Source organism: Scyliorhinus canicula, chromosome 12, assembly GCF_902713615.1.
Source record: "Scyliorhinus canicula chromosome 12, sScyCan1.1, whole genome shotgun sequence".
Taxonomy (NCBI): domain Eukaryota; kingdom Metazoa; phylum Chordata; class Chondrichthyes; order Carcharhiniformes; family Scyliorhinidae; genus Scyliorhinus; species Scyliorhinus canicula.
In genome coordinates, this window is record NC_052157.1 from 145,687,689 (window position 1) to 145,713,051 (window position 25,363).

The 25,363-nt window shown below is 42.4% G+C and overlaps 1 protein-coding gene across 12 annotated transcripts in view; it reads right to left on the reverse strand.

The window, feature by feature from the left end:
• The window catches only part of synrg (synergin, gamma), a 109,009-nt gene extending 85,172 nt beyond the window's left edge, over positions 1–23,837 (reverse strand). For 10 of the 12 annotated variants that reach the window (XR_005462627.1, XR_005462628.1, XM_038814406.1 and 7 more), the window contains exons 1-6: positions 23,750–23,837; positions 16,008–16,048; positions 7,478–7,608; positions 6,437–6,567; positions 5,679–5,784; positions 2,095–2,206 (exon numbers count right to left, since the gene is read on the reverse strand). Coding sequence is in view for 10 of the 12 variants with exons in the window: in XM_038814406.1 (XP_038670334.1) it covers positions 2,095–2,206; positions 5,679–5,784; positions 6,437–6,567; positions 7,478–7,608; positions 16,008–16,048; positions 23,750–23,805 (577 nt within the window). In the remaining 2 variants the exon portion in view is untranslated. Of the gene's footprint in view, positions 1–2,094; positions 2,207–5,678; positions 5,785–6,436; positions 6,568–7,477; positions 7,609–14,765; positions 14,874–16,007; positions 16,049–23,749 lie in introns of those variants that run through there. The other 2 variants (XM_038814399.1, XM_038814400.1) reach the window with 2 other exon arrangements.
• Between the last annotated feature and the right edge of the window lie 1,526 nt (positions 23,838–25,363).

The following is a 25,363-nucleotide window of genomic DNA, read 5'->3' on the forward strand; positions in this document are numbered from 1 at the left end:
AAGTGCAAGACATCCTGGCATCGAGGGAAGAGTTAAACAAATATCATTATTGTCCTAAACCAAGAGCATCGAAAAGGAGCAAAGGAGGCTCGTTTTACAGTTTTTGAAATCTGCAATATTAGGCTAGTCTGTGTTCAGCATTGCAAAATTATACACCACATGGAAGATACTGGGACATAGGATTCATGGACCATCCTTCAAGGCAAAAAAGACTGATTCTGCGTAGGGTGCATCACATTCGATGCTCGAGGTCAACTCATGCCCCACCCACATGCAGGAGGAAGAACACAGATTGGTTTCCTTTCCCACTCTTGCAAGGACCCAGCCCAATTTTTGCATTCCCACTGCTGCCCAATTGAAATCAGCTAATTTGGCAGGGATCAAGCTTTGGACTTCCTGTTCTGTCTAGCTTAACAGTACATCAGAATCTGAATTCATCATCAATTTCGGGGGGATGCGGTGTATGTGTGGTCCTGTCCAAAGCTGGAGGATTACTGGAAGGAGGTTTTTAGGGTAATCTCTGAAGTGGTGCATGTGAAACTGGACTCGGGCCCTCGGGAGGCCATAGTCGGGGTGTCGGAATATCTGGTGTTGGAAACGGTGCAGAGGCAGATGTTGAAGCCTTCGCCTCGTTGATCGCCCGAAGGCGGATCCTGTTAGGGTGGAGATCAATCTCTCCACCCTGTGCCCTGGCGTGGATGGGGGGCCTGCTGAAATTCTTGACTCAAGAAGGTCAAACTTGAACTGAGGGGAAGGATGGAGGGGTTCTACAATTCATGGGCGTTATTCATTATGCACTTTCGAGAATTGGATTACACCGAACATTAGGGGGAGGGGTTGGGAGAAAGGGGACTGTGTGTGTTAATGGGTGATTACTTTTTGTTATTTGTTATGTTAACATGCGGGCTAATGTTTGCGGGGGGGGGTTTGGTGGGAGGATGGGATCGTTGTTATTGATATGGGGATTGACATTGCATTCATTACTGATTATTGTTGGGTGTAAATATGGGAGAAAATGTGAAAAAGGAGAATAAAAATATATATATTTTTAAAAAGTTGGTGGGGGGGGGGGGGGTTATTGAGAAAAACTGCACTCCCATATTCTCAAAACCAATTTCTAACATTTTTCAGCCGTCAGCGATGAGATCAAATTGAAGTTCCATCGTCAATGGTTTACTTAACATTTAAATTTTCGGCTTAAAAGGGCTGCTGCAAAGTGATAACCAATATTTTCTCACAGCTTAGAGAAGCGCAATTTAGGGAGAATTTTCAGTGCTTTCCTCTATTGCCCTTTCAAGCCACCGGCTGATTAATATTTCCTCGTCGTAAGTTAAAATTTGAGCCCTGCACCTACCCCGTTTGGGACCCCAATTTTTTTACATCGGGTGGAATACTGGAAGCACAGATTCCCCTCAATCCAAATCAGCAACAAGCAGATTTAGTAAGAGGGTGGTCTGCAAAAAGAGAAATCAACACCCTGTCCATTTTCACAGGCTGATGTGCAACAGAAAATGATTCACACTCAGTGCCAGTTGAAAATGCCAGGGTGGTGGGTGATGGGGAAGGAATAGAAGGGTTTGCATTGTTTCAGGTCAACTTAGCTCTTTTCGTGACTTATCTCTATGATAAATCAAAGAAAAGAGCATCCTTTGTCAATTTTTTTTTAAATGTCTTCTGTCATAGTACGTGGCCATCACTGGCAGGCCAGAATTTGTTGCTGATCTCTAATTGCCCTGAATGGACAATTAAGAGTCAACCATATTATTTTGGGTGTTGAGTCACATGTAGGCCAGACCAGGTAAGGATGGCAGATTTCCTTCCCTAAAAGGACATTAAGGAACCAGGTGGGTTTTTAGGACAATCAATAACGGATTCATGGTTACTATTACTGAGACCAACTTTCAGTTCCAGATTTTAATTCAATTTAAATTCTGACAGCTGCTTGCGTGGGATTTGAACCCATGCCCCCAGAGCATTAGCCCTGGGCCTCTGGAATACTAGTCCAGTGACATTATTACCCCAGGTCTTCTCTAGAAACTTGTGACTGTGCCAACCATTTGCTACTAGAGTATTTCTTTAAAACAGAATTGTTACCTAATTTACTGGGATGCGACGTGGGACCTGGGTGCATCTTTGCATCCCTTGTGAACCCAGCGAGGTTTCCTTTAATGGCTTCCAAGGCATCATCCCGGTTCTTTTCCCCCATCTGAAACCAGAACAAGACAGAAACCAGTGAATTAGCTTTAAATAATATGAAACTGTGATTTTTTTATTTTTTTTTTAGAAATAACATTTTTGAATAAAGAAAAATCAACTTTTCTTTAACCCCAAATTACGAAGTGAAAAGTAATTTAGCGAGCTCTTCACATAAAATATGCTATTTTGCACACCCTTGCATTTCTAGTTTTTATATATGTTCCATAAGAAGATGCAATGCACTATCCCCATAGAGAGAGGGTGAGACAATGGAACAAAACACAACATTGAGAAAACCCATATCTGCACCTGTGAGGAAAACCATAGGGGTTCTGGTAGCATGGCAACAGCAATCTCTTACGTAATGGAAATGGCAAGAAGTCTTACAACACCAGGTTAAAGTCCAACAGGTTTGATTCAAACCTGGTTTCACCTGAGGAAGGAGCTGCGCTCCGAAAGCTCGTGTTTGAATCAAACCTGTTGGATTTTAACCTGGTGTTGTAAGACTTCTTACTGTGCTCACCCCAGTCCAACGCCGGCATCTCCACGTAATGGAAATGGGAAGGGAAGGAGAACTGCCCTGTGACATGAAGCTAAATAAAGTGTTTATTTTCACTCAGACAGCTGTGGAACAGTGATGAGTGGAGGTCCCCCTCAGAGATAGGAAGACTAACTGCATAGTGCTATTCTCCCTCAACCCTCAGCAGCAGCAGGATTTTAAAACTGCAGAGACAGGCCTGCCAAACAGGTTGTCCACCAGGTAATAGCTAATGCAGGATTGTAGAGAGCACAGCGTGACAAAGGAAGGCAAAAAGCATTTAAATAACCTCAAACATGTACAAAACAAAAATAAAATAAAATCACTGAACTCAAAAATGATAAAAACAATTTCTTGATCATTAATGTATCCAATCCCCTGACTGGTACATTGAATCACAGGCACCTCAAAAACTCTGCCCCAGCTCACCAATCTCATCAGGGGGAAAAGGAAAATCAGGCTCTTAATCTAGTCTTGCAACATAGACAATTCAAATTTGGCCAGTTGCATTCTATATTTATCCATGTCAAATGGCATATTCTGTCAAAACAAAATCCACTGTGTTTTGTGCCAATTAGATAGCATCTCTATCCGTATCAACTCTGTTCTTGCATAGATAGTAACCAAATCATTGTTTTTTTAAGTTGATAGTATCAATGACTTTCAATGTGTGCCTGCTGTGTCTGGCAAAATGATTAATTTGTGCAAACCTCAAATATCAAAAAAATAACCTTTTAGCTCCGCATGCATGTATTTTAACTTTGAAATTACATCTCAGTTAAAAACCTGCTTATGTATAACATTGGCCCAGATTTGTGGTTAAAAATAATACAAGGTTCAGTTCTCATCACAAGCTCTGACTCTGTTCGTCTTTGAAACCTTTATTTTTTTCCTACTGCACATTTCAGAATTCTTTTGGGGGGGGGGGGGGCTATATATGTCTTACACTATGTCCCTGGATGATGCTGATTGGAGTTCAATAGCAGATTATCCTTGTTTGACCGCGGTGGTCAGAGTTGTCTCAGGTGGGGCCCAGCTTGCAGTTGCACTGTTGCTGGTGAGTGGACCTTCGCCCGGGCAGTGCTGTGTCCATTGGGATGATGGCCGACTTTGAGAATGTTGTTCCAGATGAGGATCAGGTTCTTGGAGCTCACTGAGGAACTGCGAGGTATCCTTGGGAGAATGGTGGAGTTGCAGGACAGAATCCTTGTATTCAATAGGGCACTCTCCCTGGTAAGGACCTGTCTTCGATTTGTTGACACCCTGCTACATGGCATGTCGTCTATTCTGACAGGTTTGGGAGGTGGCGGACGGACAAGGAATGTCTGAACCCAGTCCCTGGCGAGAAGTAGGAGGAGAATTCCTGATTGAGTTTGAAAATTAACTACCATGCTTTAGTAATCTTGATCTGAAGGCTGGGTATATCAGGTTTGACGGAGCACAGCATACCCGATCTTTTTTTTTTGTTTGCTGTACAGTACCATTCATGTGGTTTTGTTGCAGTGTTTGTTAAAACGTAAAACCAGAATAAATATACTTTGTGCTCTGTTATTTGCCGAAATCAAGAAGGTGCTGTCTCAGTTTCCTTGCTCCTCCAGAAGTTTTTCTGTAACGGTACTACTCCGAGAGACTCGAACATGAAAGAGTATGAGCTGATAGATGGCCTACCTAACATGTCAGATCAATTCAGGGCTTGTCCATTTAAGCACAAGTAAACTTTTAACATAGCAATAAGTCTTAAAACTGCCAAACTGCCTTTAAGGCACTGAAAATTATTTGCAAGTACAGAATCTTATTCCATCAGATTTTAATTAGTTGGCAATTTAAAAAGAATACTTTTTCTGTCTCCTTTACACCTTTCTTTCAATCCCTTCTTTTGTCCTGTTTTAGTTTCATTTTCCGTACAAAGTTTGGCATTGAATTAACCAACCTCAGTAGGGATTCTTCAGTCTGATTGGTTAGAAAGATACAGAATTTCTTATACGATGGCACGGTGGTTAGCACTGCTGCCTCACAGTTCCAGGGTCCCGGGTTCAATTCCGGCCTGCCAGTGTCTGCGTGGATTTCCTCCGGATGCTCTGGTTTCCTCCCGCAGTCCAAAAAATGTGCAGGTTAGGTTAATTGGCCATGCTAAATTGCCCCTTAGGTGGGGTTACTGGGATAGGGTGGAGGCGTATGGGGTTATCTTTCCAAAGGCTGGTGCAGACTTGATGGGCCAAATGGCCTCCTTCTACACTTTAAATTCTAATTCTTCCCTGTTCACAAAGGTTCCTTGTAGAGGTTGCCATGCTGTTTTAGCCTTCTAATAATCATAAGTTCCAGTCGAAAGGCAGTCTGTGGGCAAGGGTAAGTGCAATGAATGGCAGGCATTCACCTATGAATTTCAACTTCCTCCATGTTTTTTCTCATTTTTCTCCTTCAGGCTGTTTACGGAGTGTGCTCACCAAAATTACTAATTTATGTGTAAACTTCAACAAGGGGTGAAAGCAGGCCATAAAACCAAAGGTAGCATAGCAGCCACACACACGTCCTATTTTCCATTTGCCTACATTCAATGTTCAAGAGATCAATTAAGTCAGCACAGACTGGGTACAAAACCTGCCACCTTCCTGACCTATACTCACTGATCAAACTGGTTAAGCAATCAGGGCATTTTTGTTAAGTTTGATGGTCATGGAAATCAAGTCTCTCATTCTCTCCTCTTTGGTATCCCTCTGCACTGAATTCAAAACAATCCAACAAAACACCTTTTGAAGGAAAGGTGCTCCAAACTATGTGAAATATTCAAAATATAACCTCACCGTGAGAACCAGATTAAAATACACAGCTTTTATGTATTCGGAAATGGCCTCAGTTCTCACGAAAACTCTTGAGGGCTTTCTTTTCCAATAAATTAAATAAACTATCTGGAGAAAGACATATGCAGAACACCACTGAGGAATACCTTGGGCTTTACGCTGCTCAAAAGACGCAGCCTTTGCTTCTGCTCTTCAAACTGTCGCCGCTTCCGTTGCTCTCCCAACATAGTTAGCTGCTTTTGCATTTGCTTCCTAGAGAAACAAAGGTGTATGGTTACTGCAATATTACAACTACCTCTGGACTAACCTATTTCTTAATCTTTCCTATACAGTAAAACTATCCAAAACAAGCTACTTAAATTAGACTAATTGCGCTGCCTTGCAGTGGAATATCTTACCAAATGGCCATTCATTTTAATGCAAACTTTTCCAAAAACAAAAATCAAGAATTTCTCAGCACTTTACCATCCTTTGAGTATAGTATACACGCCTGGAGTGAACAAACAGCTTTAAGTGCAAGTAGAAATGAAATCCTCCCAATGCACATTACTCACGACTGATAGTGTTTGAGCATGCACAGGGGAGCGAGGAGAGAGACAAATAACCACTCTGGCAGTGAAAGAAAAAATTAACCATTTACATCCTGCAATATAACAGGTGACTTGATGATCTTCTTTTACGGCTCTACTGTCAGGATTATGTTTACTGGGTTTAGAAAAAAATCAGGAACTCTTGAGATTAAGGATTTGTAGGCTCGAGGTCTGCTAACTTTTTGTTCAGCCTTGATGAATCACCTCCATCACTGAAGTTGACTAAGTATATCTTAGATTTTGCATATTTCTTTTTAAAAGGAATACATTAGGTCATTACTCCAAATCAATTTAGAATTAGAAAACCGCCTTACTGCTGCTCTTCAGAAAACTTCCTTTGCATATCTTTTGTGTATCGTGGTGGAGAAGGACGAAGCCTTATGAAATGATGTTGCGGCATAAAAGACATTCCAGCTGGTGGCATTGGTCCCATTGCCATTCCACCCTAAAGGGAATAAAAGATTAAAATAATACCTCTGAATGAGCATAACAAGAATGAAATAAGTCATTCAATTCCTGCTTTACTTGCTGTTTAGATCCATGTACATAACTTGCTCATCTCTTTTGTACCCTCTACTACTTGTTCAATATTAGTGCATAATATGCCTTGTGATTGAAACATCACCATGGTAGCCCAATACTCCCTTGAGTGAGTCGTTAATAATTAAGCACACATCGTACAATACATAGGAAATCAATTGACATCTAAATGTACCCTTTAAATAAACATTCCAATTGCAATGTCTATTAACAAGTACTGTATTCATTTTGATAATGCATTTAAATTATATGCAACAATAAATAAATACAAGTTCTCTATCCTAGGGCTAACTTTGAACAGAATCTCACACAGCAGGGGGTGAAACTGTTGCATCAACAAATCTAAAGTTACAAAATGTCACTGTGACTTCCCTGGTTTGAGAGTAGGGGGTTGGGAGAGATAAGCATGGTCAAAAAAGTGCTTAATACAAATGTTCTTCGCCCTGAATCTGATGAGGAGGTGGGAAGCACAGTGCAGAGCATCTGCTACCCTACAACCTTTACAATACAATACAATACAATTCACACTTAGGAGGTCAAGTAATGACTTCCATACAACCTTTTAGGTTGTGTGATTGCTACACGAGGTTGATTCTCGCTCTGAAGCTCCCGTCTTTGGAGGCAAAAATGAGTGTCATATTTCAGCATCTCTCCATATTTGCACTGCTGAGATTGGGAACTCCTTTGGTACAGGAAAATTGCACCTGATGTTCCCAGAATTCGAATACACGATTTGAATATAAATACAACTAAAAACACTCCATTCAAAATACCATATTTGATGAAGAGCGGTTAATTTTTTGTCACTGAATTACCTGCATAGGCATTGCTCCAGGAGGCATCTGTGAACCAAAATTCATGTCCATCATGCCTTGCATGTTGGGCTGCATCACAGGTACCATGGGGAATCCCTGCTGCGGCTGCTGCTGTTGCATTGACATCATTCCTGCACAGACACACAAATGGTGAAATGGAAACCTTTGTTTAAACTCACCAGATCAACTTTTCAAGCCATCAGAAACACTTCACTACGCAAAATAGTCATCCAACTACACCATATTAAGCCAAGCATTACCAAGAAAAATGATCTTTATCTTTCGAGTCAGTTATATACAGTGCTATACCACAGTCTATGTAGACATTAATGACATACAAATTGAGATCTCACTGCCTACCATGGTTTTACGATATCGCAGGACCGTAGATGTCAGAATATCTCCAACATCAAAAGCATTTTTTTTTTTGAAATTGTCATGCTAAAAGAAGGCAACACCTGATGACTCAGTATATAATATCAAATTACATTTAACTGGTGAGTATCTTCAGTATAATTCATTTAACGGTTGATTGAGATTATTGTCACCAGTAAAATCCTTAAATACCAGAGACTTAGGAATGAGTACAAAGCATAATTACTGAGGATTTGGTTAATTTTCACCAACATATTCTGGCTCTTTACCCCTCAATTATCTCCTTCCCCTTCTGAACCAGACATGAGATTAGCTCCACTGATGTTGGCCATTGATAGTGTATTAGCGTACACTTTCACTTTCCAATACATTACTTTAATCATAGCTTACTCAGGCCGATCCTATTCTCAATCAACATCCACAGTCCCCTGGAAGAATCTCTGGAGAGCAGTGAAGAACATGATCACTTCTAAATGTTATCTCCCTCATGATGGTGGTCACTAGAGTGCAGTAATGGGTAGCTAAGGCTGGTGAGTGGGCCACATGAGTGGGCCTGTTCCCTATGAACATAGAACAGTACAGCACAGAACAGGCCCTTCGGCCCTCAATGTTGTGCCGAGCCATGATCACCCTACTCAAACCCACGTATCCACCCTATACCCATAACCCAACAAACCCCCCCCCCCCCTTAACCTTACTTTTATTAGGACACTACGGGCAATTTAGCATGGCCAATCCACCTAACCCGCACATCTTTGGACTGTGGGAGGAAACCGGAGCACCCGGAGGAAACCAACGCACACAGGGGGAGGACGTGCAGACTCCACACAGACAGTGACCCAGCCGGGAATCGAACCTGGGACCCTGGAGCTGTGAAGCATTTATGCTAACCACCATGCTACCCTGCTGCCCTCTTGACTCTTGAATAAGATTTAATACATGCCAAATATTTAATAGGTTATAGAAATTGCTTAATCATTTATATTTTAATAAAACTATGAACTTCCAGTGGTAAAAAATAGAGAAATATTTGCACTTGATTGGATGCAGAAGAACCGCACGGCTCTCACTCAATTTTGTGTGCAATCAGCACGCAGCTCACTTCACTTGCATATTGTTATGACATCAGAGAGCGAGAAACACAGCTCCTCTTCATTCAAGAGTCTAGAGGCATCTGGCAGGTTGTCTCAAAAAAACCCATCTGGCAGCAACCAATCGTTGTCAGGCAGATCAACGTTCCTGCCAATCCACTGGTTGCCAGTTAGACAATCGAACAGACTTCCTCCAAAATTGGTTCCTAAGATTTACTCGGTATCAATGAGTCTGGTTTCTCCTCTCCAAAATATAAAACCTAGGAACACACTGTCTAGGCAAGCACTTTTTTGCTTAAAAGCACATTCCGATTATGGGCTCACAGACCAAAAATAATAAAAGAAGTGGGAAAAAAGTAAAGGAAGGACCCCTACAATATCACTTCAGTCACACCGATAGGAAAACAACTACGTGGATGGAAACCAATGGAATTTGGCAACTCTACACATCGGCAACAGTCAACAAAATGTCTCGCGGGCTACATTCAGAACCCTGATGAGCCGCATATGGCCCCCAGGCCATAGGTTGCCCACCACTGCCCTGGAGGCTTCGCCCCCACCCCCTTCTGCACAATGGACCATGCCCTGGTTTCCCTCACAAGGGAGCATGCATTATCTGTTAGTATGCTTGAGGTCTTCTGCAATAAGTGAGAATCACAGGGTGTAATTAGTGTCTTAGAGATACTGCAACCTACAATCTGATTTAGCTGCCAAGATCTCCTTTTCTTTTACTGGGACATTTTTAATTTGATTGGACTATATGATTCTTTCTTATATTAGTGGTACTGTGAAAGGGATATTTGTTGTGCTGAGTCTTGTTTGGTGACTGGGAGAACCCAGCATCACCATATTGCATAGAATCCGTAAAGTGCAGAAGGAGGCCATTTGGCCCAATCGAGTCTGCACGACACTGCAAAAAAAAAATAAGCACCCTACCTCGGCCCCACCTAACCTACATATCTTTGGACACTAAGGGGCAATTTAGACTGAGAAAGTGAAAGCTCTATGCAGCCAGTCACTGAAGGCCAGAATCGAACCTGAGTCCATGTCGCTGAGTTAGCAGTGCTAACCACTGTGCCACCGTGCTTCTTCAAGAGGTTGTTCCCTAGTGGCAATTTGTTTCCATTACTAGCTCAGCACCGACACGTTCCTGTTCTTTACACTCAGTACGTGACATCGGCTCAATCTGTAACAATCAATAAATCTTCTCTACAGCATGTGCTTACTCGGAAGTGGGTTAGTTAGGGTCATGAATGGACCTTGTATCAAGTGTCTCTTTTTGCAGGTGTCCTTTTTTTTCAAAATGGTTATTGACTGTACAGTGAATCAGATAAGCCAAATATCCCTGATTTGGCTTTATCTCCTGCAAAGTTGTTTGTTTTCCCCACCAGGAATCTGCTACATGGTTAGGGCTTCCCATTGACACTGGGAGGAATTAATGTCTTGCAGACACCTGCCAGGGACCCTCTCCCTGGCTGTGCTGTAGCTGCTAACATTGTAAGTGCTGGTCAGGGGGGAGGAGGATGCAGATAGCAATTTATCAGTACTTGATATTGCTCCCGGCTTTTGTCCAATGGGGAGTTCTTTGTCCAGCATCCGTAACAGCAGAGACCTCACTTGATTCCCTGGGATAGATGTGTGCAAGCATTCAACCCTGGGGATAAAGTAGTTTCTATCCCACTATGGATTCAGAGTAAAAAGCTCATCCAATACACAAAAGCAGCTTCCTTCACCTGCTGTCGACCCACACGGACCCGAGTGCCTTGTGTTTTAATTGGCAAACAGATTTAATGCATTCAAGGCTGTCCATTGCTTAGAATTTGAGAGTACCAGGATATCGAGGTGTAGCTTATATCGATCAATTTGGAACTGTTGGAGGGCAGCACGGTGGCGCAGTGGTTAATACTGCTGCTTCACGGTGCTGAGGTCCCAGGTACGATCCCGGCTCCGGGTCACTGTCCATGTGGAGTTTGCACATTCTCTACGTGTTTGCGTGGGTTTCACCCCCCACAACCCAAAGATGTGCAGCGTAGATGGATTGGCCACACTAAATTGCCCCTTAATTGGAAAAAATGAATTGGATACTCAAATTTATTTTACAAAAAATTTGGAACTGTTAATAAGTTATTGCTTTTTTTCCACGTGTCTGTATTTTGGGACTGCCCTTTATGTCAGTTTCTAGTAGCATATAAAATACAAAATGGATGACCTTATTCAGTACCCCCCCCCCCCCCCCCCCCCCCCACCCCACCCACCCACCGGTGCCCCATAATTGACATAATGAAAGATAGATGTATCTGTTATGCAGTGCAGTGATAGTCACTCTAATAGATAAATAATCCATTGGAAGTTTAACAAATCACAAACTACTGATTAGTAGACAATAATTAGTTTGTTACATTATACATTCCCCCCATCTCCTATTTAAAATGAATTCATTATCACATGAATAAAATGAAAAATGAAAATCGCTTATTGTCACAAGTAGGCTTCAAATGAAGTTACTGTGAAAAGCCCCTAGTCGCCACACACCGGCGCCTGTTCGGGGAGGCTGTTACAGGAATCGAACCGTGCTGCTGGCCTGCCTTGGTCTGCTTTCAAAGCCAGCAATTTAGCTGTGTGCTAAACAGCCCCTTAAACATAAGAAGTTATTTCATATTTTGCAAAAATACTTTCAAAATATGAACACACAAATAGGAAAAATGTTATAAATATGAAGCACAAATCCTACAAATCAGCTCATCTGAGGAGGTCAAGAGTGATCTTAGCTCAAGAGTTAGATTCGATCATAAATGTGGCAAATCAATTTAATTAGTTGAAAGAATTGCAAATTCCCACCAAACTGCCCTAGTGTCTCAAGTCATCAAACTAGAGAAGCTGGAATGAACCACGTTTGATCCCAAACGGTTGATGAAACGGTAGGCATATTGCTGAGTTAGCTGATCTCAGCTGGGACTGTGGAAAGGGTATTAGAATTGATTCCAATATCCCCAAGGAAAATTATCCCAGGTTCCTAAATCAAGTCATTGTTCAGGCAGTGCCAGGATAAACATCCCCGGGGAAGGGATTAGAAGTGACAGGGCTGACACAATCGATTAATAGCGAACGCCTGTCATCTCACTATTTGTGCACGAGTGTGGAGAATAGCTAAGTGGATGGGGTATCGCAGAGCCTGTGAAATTGTGCTCAAAGATTCAGTACCTTAGGGGAAAAGGAGAAAACTAGCAGAAAGACATAGCAGGGTGAAAAAGAATTCAGCAACCAGGAAAAGAGAGAGATATAAAATTACCACAGATTTGCTGATCATAGAATTTATAGTGCAGAAGGCCATTCGGCCCATCGAGTCTGCACCGGACCCTGGAAAGAGCACCCTAGCCAAGGACACGCCTCCATCCTATCCCCATAACCCCAACCAATCTTTTTTTGTTTGGACACTAAGAGCAATTTAGCATGGCCAATCCACCTAACCCGCACATCTTTGGGCTGTGGGAGGAAATCAGAGCACCCAGAGGAAACACACGCAGACACGGGGAGAACGTGCAGACTCCGCACAGACAGTAACCAAAGCCAGGAATCGAACCTGGGACCCTGGAGCTGTGAAGCAGCTGTGAAGCAACTGTGCTTCCCCCCCCCCCCCCCCCCGAATTATAATACACCTGAACTCAATACAGACCACCAGGAGAAAGGGTCTGGTTAGTAAATTATTATTGGAATGAGTTTTGTTTTTTTAAGTACCCTTTTAGTTCTCACCACAATAAAGGAATTCAAGAAAACGTTATTATTTCCAATAGAACAAAGTAGTTGTCTCAGACATGAATTTAATACCCAAATTTATTCCCTTGTTGATTCAGCATCTTCTTAAATTCCCTTTTATTGTTCGGGCAATACAGCTGAGATCAGTCTCAATTACAGACACACACAACAGTTCTGTGGCATTATGACAGTGCGCCTTTATATGGAGCATTAATAAAAAATAAATATAAATATTTATAGGGCAGAATGAATTGGGAAGTGGGTGTAATGGCATTTCTTCCAGTCTCATTGCTGCTTGGAATTGCAAATCTTGTTCAGGAGTTGCAACAGACATGATTTCCACAAATTTTAATGTATTTGAAAAGTAATGAATTAGAAGACCTTGTATCGTGGTGCTTTCAAAGAAAGTAAGAAGTCTTACAACACCAGTTAAAGTCCAACAGGTTTGTTTCAAACACGAGCTTTCGGCGCACAGCTCCTTCCTCAGGTGAATGGCGAGGTATGTTCCAGAAACATTTATATATATATATATATATAATATATATATATATATATAAAAATGTTTCTGGAACATACCTCGCCATTCACCTGAGGAAGGAGCTGCGCTCCGAAAGCTCGTGTTTGAAACAAACCTGTTGGACTTTAACCTGGTGTTGTAAGACTTCTTACTGTGCTCACCCCAGTCCAACGCCGGCATCTCATGTCTTTCAAAGAAAGGCCACAAGGACTTCAGTTTAATTAAATGAAAATGAAAATCGCTTATTGTCACGAGTAGGCTTCAATGAAGTTACTGTGAAAAGCCCCTAGTCGCCACATTCCGGCGCCTGTCCAGGGAGGCTGATACAGGAATCGAACCGTGCTGCTGGCCTGCTTGGTCTGCTTTAAAAGCCAGCGATTTAGCCCAGTGAGCTAAATCAGCCCATATCCAAAATATTAAAACAAGTGTAATGAAAACCGGCTTTTGTGATTTTTAAAGAGAACAAATCCACAGTAAATTTGGTACTTGGGCGGCACTGTGGCACAGTGGTTAGCACTTCTGCCTCACACCACCGAAGACCTGTGTCCATTCCCAGCCCCGGGTCTATGTAGAGTTTGCACGTTCTCCCAGTGTGTGGGTCACATCCCCACAACCCAAAAAGATGTGCAGGGCAGGTGGACTGGCCATGCTAAATCGCTCCTTAATTGGGAAAAAAAAAGAATTGGGTACTCTAAAATTATTTTAAAAAAAAGTAAAAGTGGCACTTGCCAGCTCTGCCTCACCAACCTCTGATTGAAAGTTTCCTTTGTTCTGTGTCGAGGTTAGACTGTGGGCAGCCAATATTTGCGACGTACTGCATGCAGTCAACCCATGTCAACTCATTCAGTGTACATGTCCGACTCAAAGGTAACTTTCCTGCTTGTTTTGTATCAGTGTTCGAATGCTCAATGTACTACAGGGTAAATCAGTTCTGAGCCCAATTGTGCAAAACCACCTTCAAGAAGACAGTTTTGACTGCAAAAAAAAAGAAGCCCTTACTATTGGGGAGATTCTCTCTCTTCAAACCATTATGGTTATATGTAAATAACCCTACATACAAAGCTGAAGTAACTGTGATTTTAAGAACTTGTTGAGAAGAGTTAAAAGAACTATGGATGTAGCCACCCCAGTTGGTGTGAAGTTCAGAGCTGACTATTCCGCTATGTTGCATCCGAGTTATCTTTTTGCTTTGGGGTATTATTTTATCGGTGAATAATTTCAAACAAAGTTTTAGCTCATGTATATGTTGTGATCTACTGCTGTGGATTCTCCCCCTCCAGTACTGAGGTGAACATGTATTTAACAAAAAATCATTTTTTTGCAATTCAGAGTTAATTATTAGATTGGGTTATGCTAACCTATGAGTACGGAATACAAATGTTACTGATTTCAGTTCATAGGTCATTCAATCCATATATGGAAACTGTGGCCAGCTGTGAGCGTGAGAAAAGGCCCAATGGTGCACCAGCTAGACTTGCCTCAATGAACCTTTGGTCAGAACTTCCGAGGAGTGGTAACCAGTCAGATTACCATTCTGCTCCTTTCCACTTACCTTAGTCAGGAGCTGCCCATTTCTCACCCAACCTTCTGGCTTGGGCCTGGTAAAAGTAGTGCAGCTCAGGCCAGCAATATCAGGGGAAGTGAAGCCTCACCCTTTTACAGGACTAGCATCTGTAACACAGGTAAGTTGAAGGTCCCAGCCACTTTGAGAAGCCAGGGAGGAGATAAATGTAAAGGTAAGTGAGCAGGATGGGTCGGGGGTAGGAGGGTCAGAAGTGTTTTTAAATTTTCCAATTTTTCCTGAATAACTATTCCGCGGAGAGTCGGTAGCATTCAAAGTGTCCGATTTACTTTGTGGTTTTATTAGGGGTGGAGCTGAGGACCCGGGTCCGATCCTGGCCTCGGGTCACTGTAGACCTTCAGTCACTGTCCATGTGGAGTTTGCACATTCTCCCCGTGTTTGCCTGGGTCTCACCCCCACGATCAAAGATGTGCAGGGTAGGTAGATTGGCCACGCTAAATTGCCCCTTATTGGGAAAAAACATGAATTGGGTAGTTTAAATTTACTTTTATTAAATAAATAGGAGTATTGGTGATTCCCAGTGCAGGGTCATTGCCCATCAGAAGGTTTAAATCACCTGGGCAGCTGGTGTACCTCACAGTTCACAGTGCACCTCCGAGGTATTACCGCACCATCCCAGTATCAATGCGAATCAGCCAGATTTCTTGCAAGGTTGGTGGGGTGGGAAGGATGGAAGGAATGGGGATGATTGGGGGGGGGGGGGGGGGGGGGGGGGGGGAAGGGAGGAAAGAAGAGAACAACAACAAACAAGGTCTGACTGTTTAGCTAATTTTAGGGTGGTGGTGGTGGTGGTGGTGGTGGTGGTGGTGGGGGGGGGGGGGGGGGGGGGGATGAATTTGGATGACTTCATCCATATATTAAGTAAAGCACCACTAACGGAATCCATGCACTGGTCTACTGGATAAACAATAATACAGATATGGAGAAGTAGGGATCTCTGACATGTTCAGAATGTACTCTTCAGAACATTTACATGCATTTCATTTTCTTAAATATTTAATATCTTTCATATGCTAAATCCAACATTTCAAGAACTCATTTGGTGTTTACTACAATGCAGTAAAAGGAAACACATGCAAAACTAGGCCACAACAATAAGTGTTTAAAGATTAATGTTAATACATCGATGTAATGAATCACAAATGGTGCAAGAACACAGAAAGGAAAATAATCAAGATATGCATGGTAGAATTGCAGTATTGCCATACATACCTTGGGGAGGAACTAATCCCCCTGATACTGGGAACCTGAAGCTGCAACCAAAGTAAAAGAAAATAAATTAGCAAAACAGATTTTCACTGCGAGTTTAAACTGCTGACGTCCTTGAAACCTATATTCCAATTGGACGGGAAAAAATCTTTACACAAAGGTTGAAATTCTCTGTCACAAACAATTATTGAGGTCCATGAATACTGTACTTTGAAAATGGAATTAGATAGGTTTGAAAGAAAGGAATATTAAAGAACATGGGGAGCTAGCAGGAGGATGGAATTGCATTCTATGGCTAGAAAGAAACGGCTTGAAGGCCAGAATGGGTTGTAACTGTGCAGCAACATTCGCTGATTGCCTGCCAAGTTGTTATTATCACTGTGGAAAGTCGCTGTGAAGGCTGCTCATTTAGGAGCAGGGTGGTCACATTCCCCTTTCGAAAATGGAGCCTGTTACCTTGTCCGCTTAGCCTTCAGTGCTTGTAGAAATTTGAATCCTCCCCCTCCCACCATAATATTTCCTTAATAGCGTCTTCCCCCAAAAAAATGATCGCAATAACAATGAGTAGATTCAAAACAGAAAAATTAGAAATCCTTTTTTTAAAAGATCACTTACCAAACAAGAGATTTCAGTGCAAGTATTTGCCACAACACAAAACACAATATTTTTGTTTATCAGGTAGCAATAGGAATTGTAGCCTACCGTAAATTCATTAGTTTTGATGTATGACGTTCTATGGCAATTTCTAAAAACAGCAACGTCATGCAGAGATGTGCTGAGCATCTGGACAGTATTGCAGTCAGTAACAAAGCTTTGAATCCACTGAAGCTTTGTTTTACCGAAGGAAACTTTCTAGTACATCGCCACATTGAGAGTTCCTGATCTCGACCAGACCATTAGAAAAGCTGCAGCAGCGTCTCAAGGAAAGCCCGTCCACCCATTAACCGTGTGACAGAGGCTCTGCACCTCCCCTTGGCTACCAAATACACCACCTAGCAAGTAAATTGTAGCACATCGCTGGCACGGAACTGTGAGCCATCCCCACCTCTCCCTCAGCATGGCACCGCACAGCAAGCGATTATTTATGGGCTTACAGAAGGAGAGAAAGGGACCACAAGAAGACATTTATCCAAAGTTGGATGCACAAAACAAATATTCCCACAACCCAAAGTTTGACGTTTCTTCAGAAGGTTTTTTATTACTTCAGGACTGTAGCATAGCATATTTCCATCTCATAAATAAACAAATCCATTACTTTATGCTTCCCAAATATAAGTTTCTGACAGAAGGTTCTTAGCACCAGTACAATGCAGTAGATTTGGAACAAGAAAGATGAATGATAGATTTGCACTTGCATTAACTAAACACAGTTTGAAAAAAATCAGACCTACTGTGTGACAGCACTGGCTCTGGAAAGAAAATATTAGTGGGAAACACGATGAAGCAGGTTTTTCCACTTAAGGCTGGAACTTATTCTGTATCATTGTGACTCATGACTTGACAATCCAACAAGAAATTTGAAGGATAATCAGACATTGAATTCAGCATCGTAAGTGGCATGTAAGCAACAAAAAAAGTACTAATAGGATTACTCATACAACATGACTCAATGTAGCTTTAAAAGAGTAAATGCATCAGCCCTGCTTCAGTGGGAACACTTTCAATTCTAAGTCACAAGCTTTGGGTTCAAGACCTACTCCAGAGATTTGAGCTCATCATTTTGGCTTACAGTATAGTGCAGTACTGACAAGATGTTGGACAAGGTAGCTTTTGATGTAAAATGGCGGCTCAGTGTGCCCTCGCAGATACATGCAACATTGAAGGAGACACGGGAGCTATCCCGATATCCAAGCCCACAATTATCCCTCAACAACTTCATTCAAAACAGATTATTTATCTCACTGCTGTTAGTGTGTGCACATTGCCTGCAGTGTTTCCCTATGTTACATTTCTAAAGTAGTTGATAATAATAATCTTTGTCACAATTAGGCTAACATTAACACTGCAATGAAGTTACTGTGAATTCATTGTTGTGGTGCATTTTGGGGCATTTTTCCTTTGCGTGTGACTTTCGGAACTAAATCGAATGGCTGATTATTTGTAAACATCTATCTCTAGGACATGCTGTACTGGCAAGTCCCAAGACCTGATGGCCTACACTACAGTCTTCGTTGGAAACACCTGGTTAGCTGTGTTTGCCATTTATATTTTCCCTCTAGAGCCAGTGATCTCAGTCAGTAGGTCTGATTCTTCAAAGACCAAAAGTGAACAATTTTCCCTGCAAGGTCACTGACTTGAGGTTGCGCTGGCCCACAATAACTTTCGAATGCCATTGCGTACTTTCAAGTCATACACAAAGATCCATGAACATGCGTAGCTTACCACACCCCAGTCCCACAAAATACTGTAAGTTTTAATTCTAGTGCACTGCCAACACGGTGACTAAATCGGCAACATTTCCCATTTGAAATAGTTTATTCGTCCTATTCATTGCTCCCTATCACCCTAACACTTTTGTGGTTTCTAGCAGTAACTGTTTTCATAAAATGCACCATCATACTGCCTATAATTTTGACAGAGTAGTCATACTAGTTTCCAAACAATACAACTCATACTAATTTATCCAAATCACAGCACTACCTTAATCAAAAGGTAGAAAGCAGGCACATGAAAGCACCCATCCCATTCCCCCACACACTAAACAATGGAGTGAGTTCCCACACCCAAACCACAATACAAACCACAAAGCAGTACTAGACAGGGGAGAGAAAGCGAGAGAGATCACAGCACCTGAGGCGCTGGAGGGTAAAACGACAAGACCAATAATGTAGACAGGCCACGTCCCCATTATCTTAATGAGGGTGCTGTAAAGAAAAGCTGAGAGTGACGGTCCCTTTGTTTGGCTCACCAAAAAGAGTTCAGGAGAGCAGGCATTTTATCAACTGTAAAATCTGGAAGTCACAATGATTTATCATACTAGCATCATAGAAGAGGCCTATTACTTTGACAAGTCAAATATTCCAAATGTAAGGCAGTACTTAGCTTAACACATTGTAACACATCCAAAAGTTGTAGATAGAACATAGAACAGTACAGCACAGAACAGGCCCTTCAGCCCTCGATGTTGTGCCGAGCAATGATCACCCTACTTAAACCCACGTAACCCGTATCCCAACAATCCCCCCATTAACCTTACACTACGGGCAATTTAGCATGGCCAATCCACCTAACCCGCACATCTTTGGACTGTGGGAGGAAACCGGAGCACCCGGAGGAAACCCACGCACACACAGGGAGGACATGCAGACTCCACACAGACAGTGACCCAGCTGGGAATCGAACCTGGGACCCTGGAGCTGTGAAGCATTGATGCTAACCACCATGCTACCGTGAGGCCCCTGATAGAGGTTTCAGAGATCTGGACTGCAAAGTAAAGCTTTAGCTTGTGCCAATAACCATAAAATAGCTGCCTTGAATGTATTTTTTCATACTAAGACATACTTTACTGAGCAGTTTTATCAAGTATTTCCAATATTCACCCCATTAATTAACTGTAGCACAGTGGTTAGCACTGTTTATCACAGCGCCAAGCACCAGGGTTCGATTCCCGGCTTGAGTCACTGCGCAGAGTCTGCACGTTCTCCCCATACCTGCATGGGTTTCTTCAGGGTGCTCCGGTTCCTCCCACTAAAATGCCGAAAGATATGCTTGTTAGGTGAATTGGACATTCTGAATTTTCCTTCAGTGTACCCGAACAGGCGCCGTAGTTTGGCGACCAGGGGATTTTCACAGTATCGTCATGTAAGCTTACTTGTGACACCAATAAAGATTATAAGCAACTCTTACTGTTATTTCTATCTTGCATCATGTTGTTCAAATTATTTTTTCATATTTGATCTTGGAGGTATGGACAATATTGGTGAGGTACTAACTTGCTATGGGAGGATTTAAACTCTTGACCTTGAGATTGCTAAACCAGTACCAAACTGTGTCACCCAGTTTATTTTGCCGCCCTTTTTATCCAAGTGCCAACAGTCAAAATGCCTTGTACAAATTAAGCCAAAAAATTGTAATGTGAACTACCTAAATTCTTAACAACTGCAAAACCAGCTCACAACAAATCAATAATGGTCAAGGATCCTTTATCCATAAGTCCAAAAACCAAACACATCCAATAACCACACTCTTTTTAAACCTCATCGGATTTCAGCATGGGAAGTAAGTATGATCTGAGCCATCACTAACCTCGTCAACTGCACTAGCACATGGGAAGTCTCTGACTTGACCTGACCTAAACCAACACGATCCTCGCTGACCACACCCGACCTTTAGGTCGGGAACTCTAATCATTTGTCTGTTACCTTACGAACCCTTCCCTGCCAGCAGAATCACAGATGGAGTCACATGTGGCAACTTATTCCAGGCACCCTGTATTTATTATAGTGATTCACTTTACTTTCCTAACCACTATATTTACTTTGGACTATAGTGGGCCTAGGCTTCGACCACTGTAATGCAAGCAGGCCCAGGCCTATAAGCCGTATCCGAAAACCAAAATTACCTCACGTGAAAAACACTTGGCCCCAAGGGTATCAGATAAAGGATAGTCGACCTGTAGTGTGCAAGTCAGCATTTAAGTTCGTATGAACAAAATATGATTAAGCCTGAAGCAATTATTTTTTGGTCGTCACAAAGACTCAGCATTAAACTCGAGCAGAAGTTAAAATTCACTACAGTAGCTGATTAACCTGATGGTAGAGGTGGGATTGGGTACGACATGAGAAAGCTTGCATGGGAAAGGATGGGACGCTAAGTACTGGGATTTAAGGATGTACTGCCGTTATAAATATTAATTTCATTGTAAATCTTTTGCGGGTCTGCGCCGGTTCTAAAGTGACACTTTGTTACATGTAGGAACAGTTGAGGACCCTGGGTTTGCACACGTTGGAGTTTAGAAGGATCAGGGAGGGATCTTATTGAAACTTACAGGATACTGCGAGGCCTGGATAGAGTGGATGTGGAGAGAATGTTTCCACTAGTAAGAAAAACTAAAACCAGAGGGCACAATCTAAGACTAAAGGGACGATCCTTTAAAACAGAGATGAAGAGGAATGTCTTCAGCCAGAGGGTGGTGAATCTGTGGAACTCTTTGCCGCAGAAGGCTGTGGAGGCCAAATCACTGAGTGTCTTTAAGACAGAGACAGACGGGTTCTTGCTCAATAAAGGGATCAGGGGTTATGGGGAAAAGGCAGATAATGGGGATGAGAAAAATATCAGCCATGTTTGAATGGCGGAGCAGACCAGGTGGGCTTAGTGGCCTAATTCTGCTCCTATGTCTATGGTCTTATAGGATCAAGGAGTAGACCAAACTCTCTAACATTCCACTTCCCTATACAGATGAAGTCGCACATCCATAATTTAAAATTGGAATGCAGATAGTCCATAAAGCAGTAATTATTTTAATTCCTCCATGTTTCTTTAAACGGATTAAAGTCAACAGTAATGAACTCTGGCTGTTCTAAAGATCTGTGCACTTTTACTTCTTCAGCCTGGATTTTAAATTAAGGTCTATGTGAGATGCTTCTTACATGGCTCATAGGACTGACAGTTCTGCACCATATCCATGCTTTGTTGTTCATTCTCTGAAAAGGCCAAAACTAAAAAGGCTTCCAGTACTGTCCTCATTGAGCAGCCTCGGGGCATAGTGTAAATGAGTAGGGGGGGACATTCTACCACAATTCTTCATCTAGCAAGTTAACAATCTCAGCACTTCTATCGAAGAAATTCCAATGAAGGGACATTTTTCGATACAACCAATACAGCTCTCATGTTTACTTGCAAACGGAGTAGAACAACCAAAGTCTAAATGTGACAATTTTAACACAAAATGCCATAGAATCTTTACTTTATTTAATATGCCACAGTGCTCAATGTAATTAGTTTTGGGAACCATATAAAGTTTGACAGTTGATTCATATAGTTTTACATTACAATCAATTATAAATTAGAGATGCTTTGGTGGATGTACATAAACAATAGCCACATTCAACAGAAATGCCTGGGATGTTAAATACAATGACAGAATGGATGTTCAGCAACTTCTTCAATGCAGTAATCATCAACTTTGCTGTCAGAAGCCTTTTAAAATTAAACTAATAAAATTGAATCATACGTCCAGCCAATTACACATGGAAACATAACACATATGGACAAAGGGGAAGAAGGGGGGAAATGTATTTTTCAATCACGACAAGATTATTGACATCAACTTTGACATCTACTACATCTGCTAAGCATTACTACTTGGAGAGAGGTGGGTATTCCTAAAAAGCATGATTATTGCCCCGAACAGTTTAACCACTACTCCATCATCCAAAACGATTGGCAGCTCAACACAGCCACCAAAGTATCGCACCTTACAATTTTTTTGCTACTTTGATTATGCATCCACTTCTGCAATAAAATGCAGCAGAGAACACGGCAGAGATCATTAAGCCAACATCAAAAATCAAACTCCCCGTCCACCCCAGGAGTGCTCAAAATTAAAAATTAGATGCAGTCAAACCTGCTGAGCATAAAAGATATGGTTCATTCTATGTATACACTGTCACTGACTGGGGAGCTAATCAAGTCTTTTGAAAGCTAGTTTATCCCAGCACCCTTTCCTGGCACACTCCAAAGCTCACTGGAGTTACATAAAGTGGGGATATGAATACTTTTATTGCCAGACAATCGTTTTAATAAAAGGGGTGGGGGGAAGAGAGAGAGAGAGTAAAGGGAGAAATAGAGAAGAGGAAATCGCAATTCAAATGTTGTTAGATCATACCCGAGCTAGCGACTTCCAACCTGAATTAGTAATGCTTGGATGAAAAGAGATAGGGAGTCGGATGAAAGATACATGAGGCTCGATCTCCTTCTGGAACATCAATTATTCAGCGCACAAGCGCATCAGCTTCCCGTTTAATTCAAGGAGTCAGAAGAACCACAGTTCGAAAATGAGGAAGAGATCCTTCCTTTTCCTTCGATTCGGACACCCTCCTCTCCTTTTTGTTTTAGTTTTGGGCGGGGTGGAGGCGGCGATAAACACGCGACGTTAAAAAATCGAAAGGAGGAGAGGGGAGGGGGGTAGAGCGAGAAACGTGAAAGTTTAATTTGAAATTCTTTTGCGGATGATGGGGCAGTTTATTAATTTATATATTTTTTCAAAAACAACTGAATCAAAGTGAAGGTAGATTAAAAGAGCAGGTGGATAGAAATAAGAGTTTCCCGGTTGTATTGAGGGCACGGGGAGGGGGGGGGGGGGGGAAGGAGGGTAAATATATATATTTAGAAATATACATGTGTCCTGATAAACATATGTTTATTATATGTATAGATGTATATATTATGTGTATATTGTATGTATGTGTGTGTGTGTATATATATATATATATATATAAAATAGATAGATCCGTCCTATATCTATGTAAATATAAATATATAATTGTACATATGTACACAAGATGTATGTATATAAATAAATATATATATATATAATAGATAAATAAGTGTGTGTGTGTCCTAGTCACTGAACCAGGCTAACTCCCATTTCCCCACCACCATCACAATCATCTTACAGGCGGCCACCGGCTCAGTGATGAAGCTGAGCGGCGGGAGCCAGCCAGCCGGCCGCCGCCGACGGCGGTCACTATTATAATTATTAACAATAATAATTTTTAAAAACGGAGATTCGATGTGCAGCTTACCTGCTGCCATCGTTGCTGCCTCCGCCGCCACCACCTGAGCCCGGTCGCAGCGCCATCTTGAATCGGCTCCTTGTCAACCAGCAACTACTTCCGGGTCCCCGCCCCCTCCCCAAAGGTCACCGCCCAGTCAGTCACCTGTCACCAGCTGTATCAACTTCACTGAGTCAGCAGTCCCATTGCAACATGCCTGCCCCAAGTTACTTGCAATGTGTCTTCACCATCCTTTCTTTTGTTTTTTTTGGGGGGGGGGGACTATTGCAGTGTTCATTGTTTTCCCTTTTCCTCCTTCAGATTGCTTCTGCCACACACGTTTTCCTTCTATATCTAAATTATGCACAGATTTTGTGTGGCCTTTTGGAACTGGGGAGGGAGGGAATGCATCGACCCCTTCTTCGATCAAAGTATAATTGTATCCTCTTGAGGGCATTGACGCCGCCTAGGACAGGCGAGACAATATTGGGGATCCTGACCATGGAGATGCAGGGAAAGTTACTGACTTGCATTTTTGTCGTGCCTTTCACAACCGGCCGTACGTCCCAAAGCGCTCTGCGGCTAATGGAGTGTTACAGAATCGTTACGTTATGGCACAGATGGAGGTCGTTCAGCCCAGCGTGTCTGTATCAGCTCTCAGAATGAGAAATAGGAGGCAATGGAGTGGTGGTATTGCCACTGGACTGGTAATCCAGAGAACCAGGGTAATGCTCTTGGGACCCAAGCTTGAATCCCGCCATGGCAGATGGTGAAATTTGAATTGAATAAAAATATGGAATTAAAACTCTAATCATGACCGCGCAACCATTGTTGATGGTCATAAAAACCCATCTGGCTCACTAATGCCCTTTAGGGAAGGAAATCTGCCATCCTTACCTGGTCTGGCCTACATGTGACTCCAGATCCACAGCAATGTGGTTGACTCTTAAATGCCCTCGGAGATGGGCAATAAAGTCTGGCCCAGCCAGCGACGCCCACATCCAGGAACAAATCTTTTTAAAATCATCTGGTCCCATTCCCCCCCCCCCCCCCCCCCCCGCCCCTTTTGCCAGGCTTTAGCCGTAACCCTGCACTTTCTTCCTTTTCAAATAACAGTCTCATTTGCTTCTGAATGCCTTGATTTATCAGCCTCTGCCATACTCACATCTTTTGAGGTAGTGCAGGTAGTGCAGGAAATGCAGAGGCCACTTTGCGCACAGCAAGCTCCCCAAAAGAGCAATGTGACCAGATAATGTTTGCAATTTTGGTAGAGGGTTAAATATTGGCTGCCACACCAGGGAGAACTCCCCTGGCTCTTCTTCAAAAATAATGACACGGGATCTTTTATGCCCACCTAATGTGGGAAAAATTAAGATGACCAATCACACTTGATGAATGAAAGAGGTGTGCCTAACCTGGGTGGGAGAGGAGAAGGTATCGATATTTACCAGGAGCTTTCGGAGGCAGTGGAAACTCCGGTGGAGGAGCTGAAGGGCAAGTGGGAGGACAGGCTAGGAGGAGAGATAGAGGTGGGTCTATGGGTGGATGCCCTAAGCAGGGTTAATACCTCCTCATCGTGCGTCAGGCTTAGCCTGATACAATTTAAGGTAGTCCACCAGGCACAGATGACAGTGGCTAGGATGA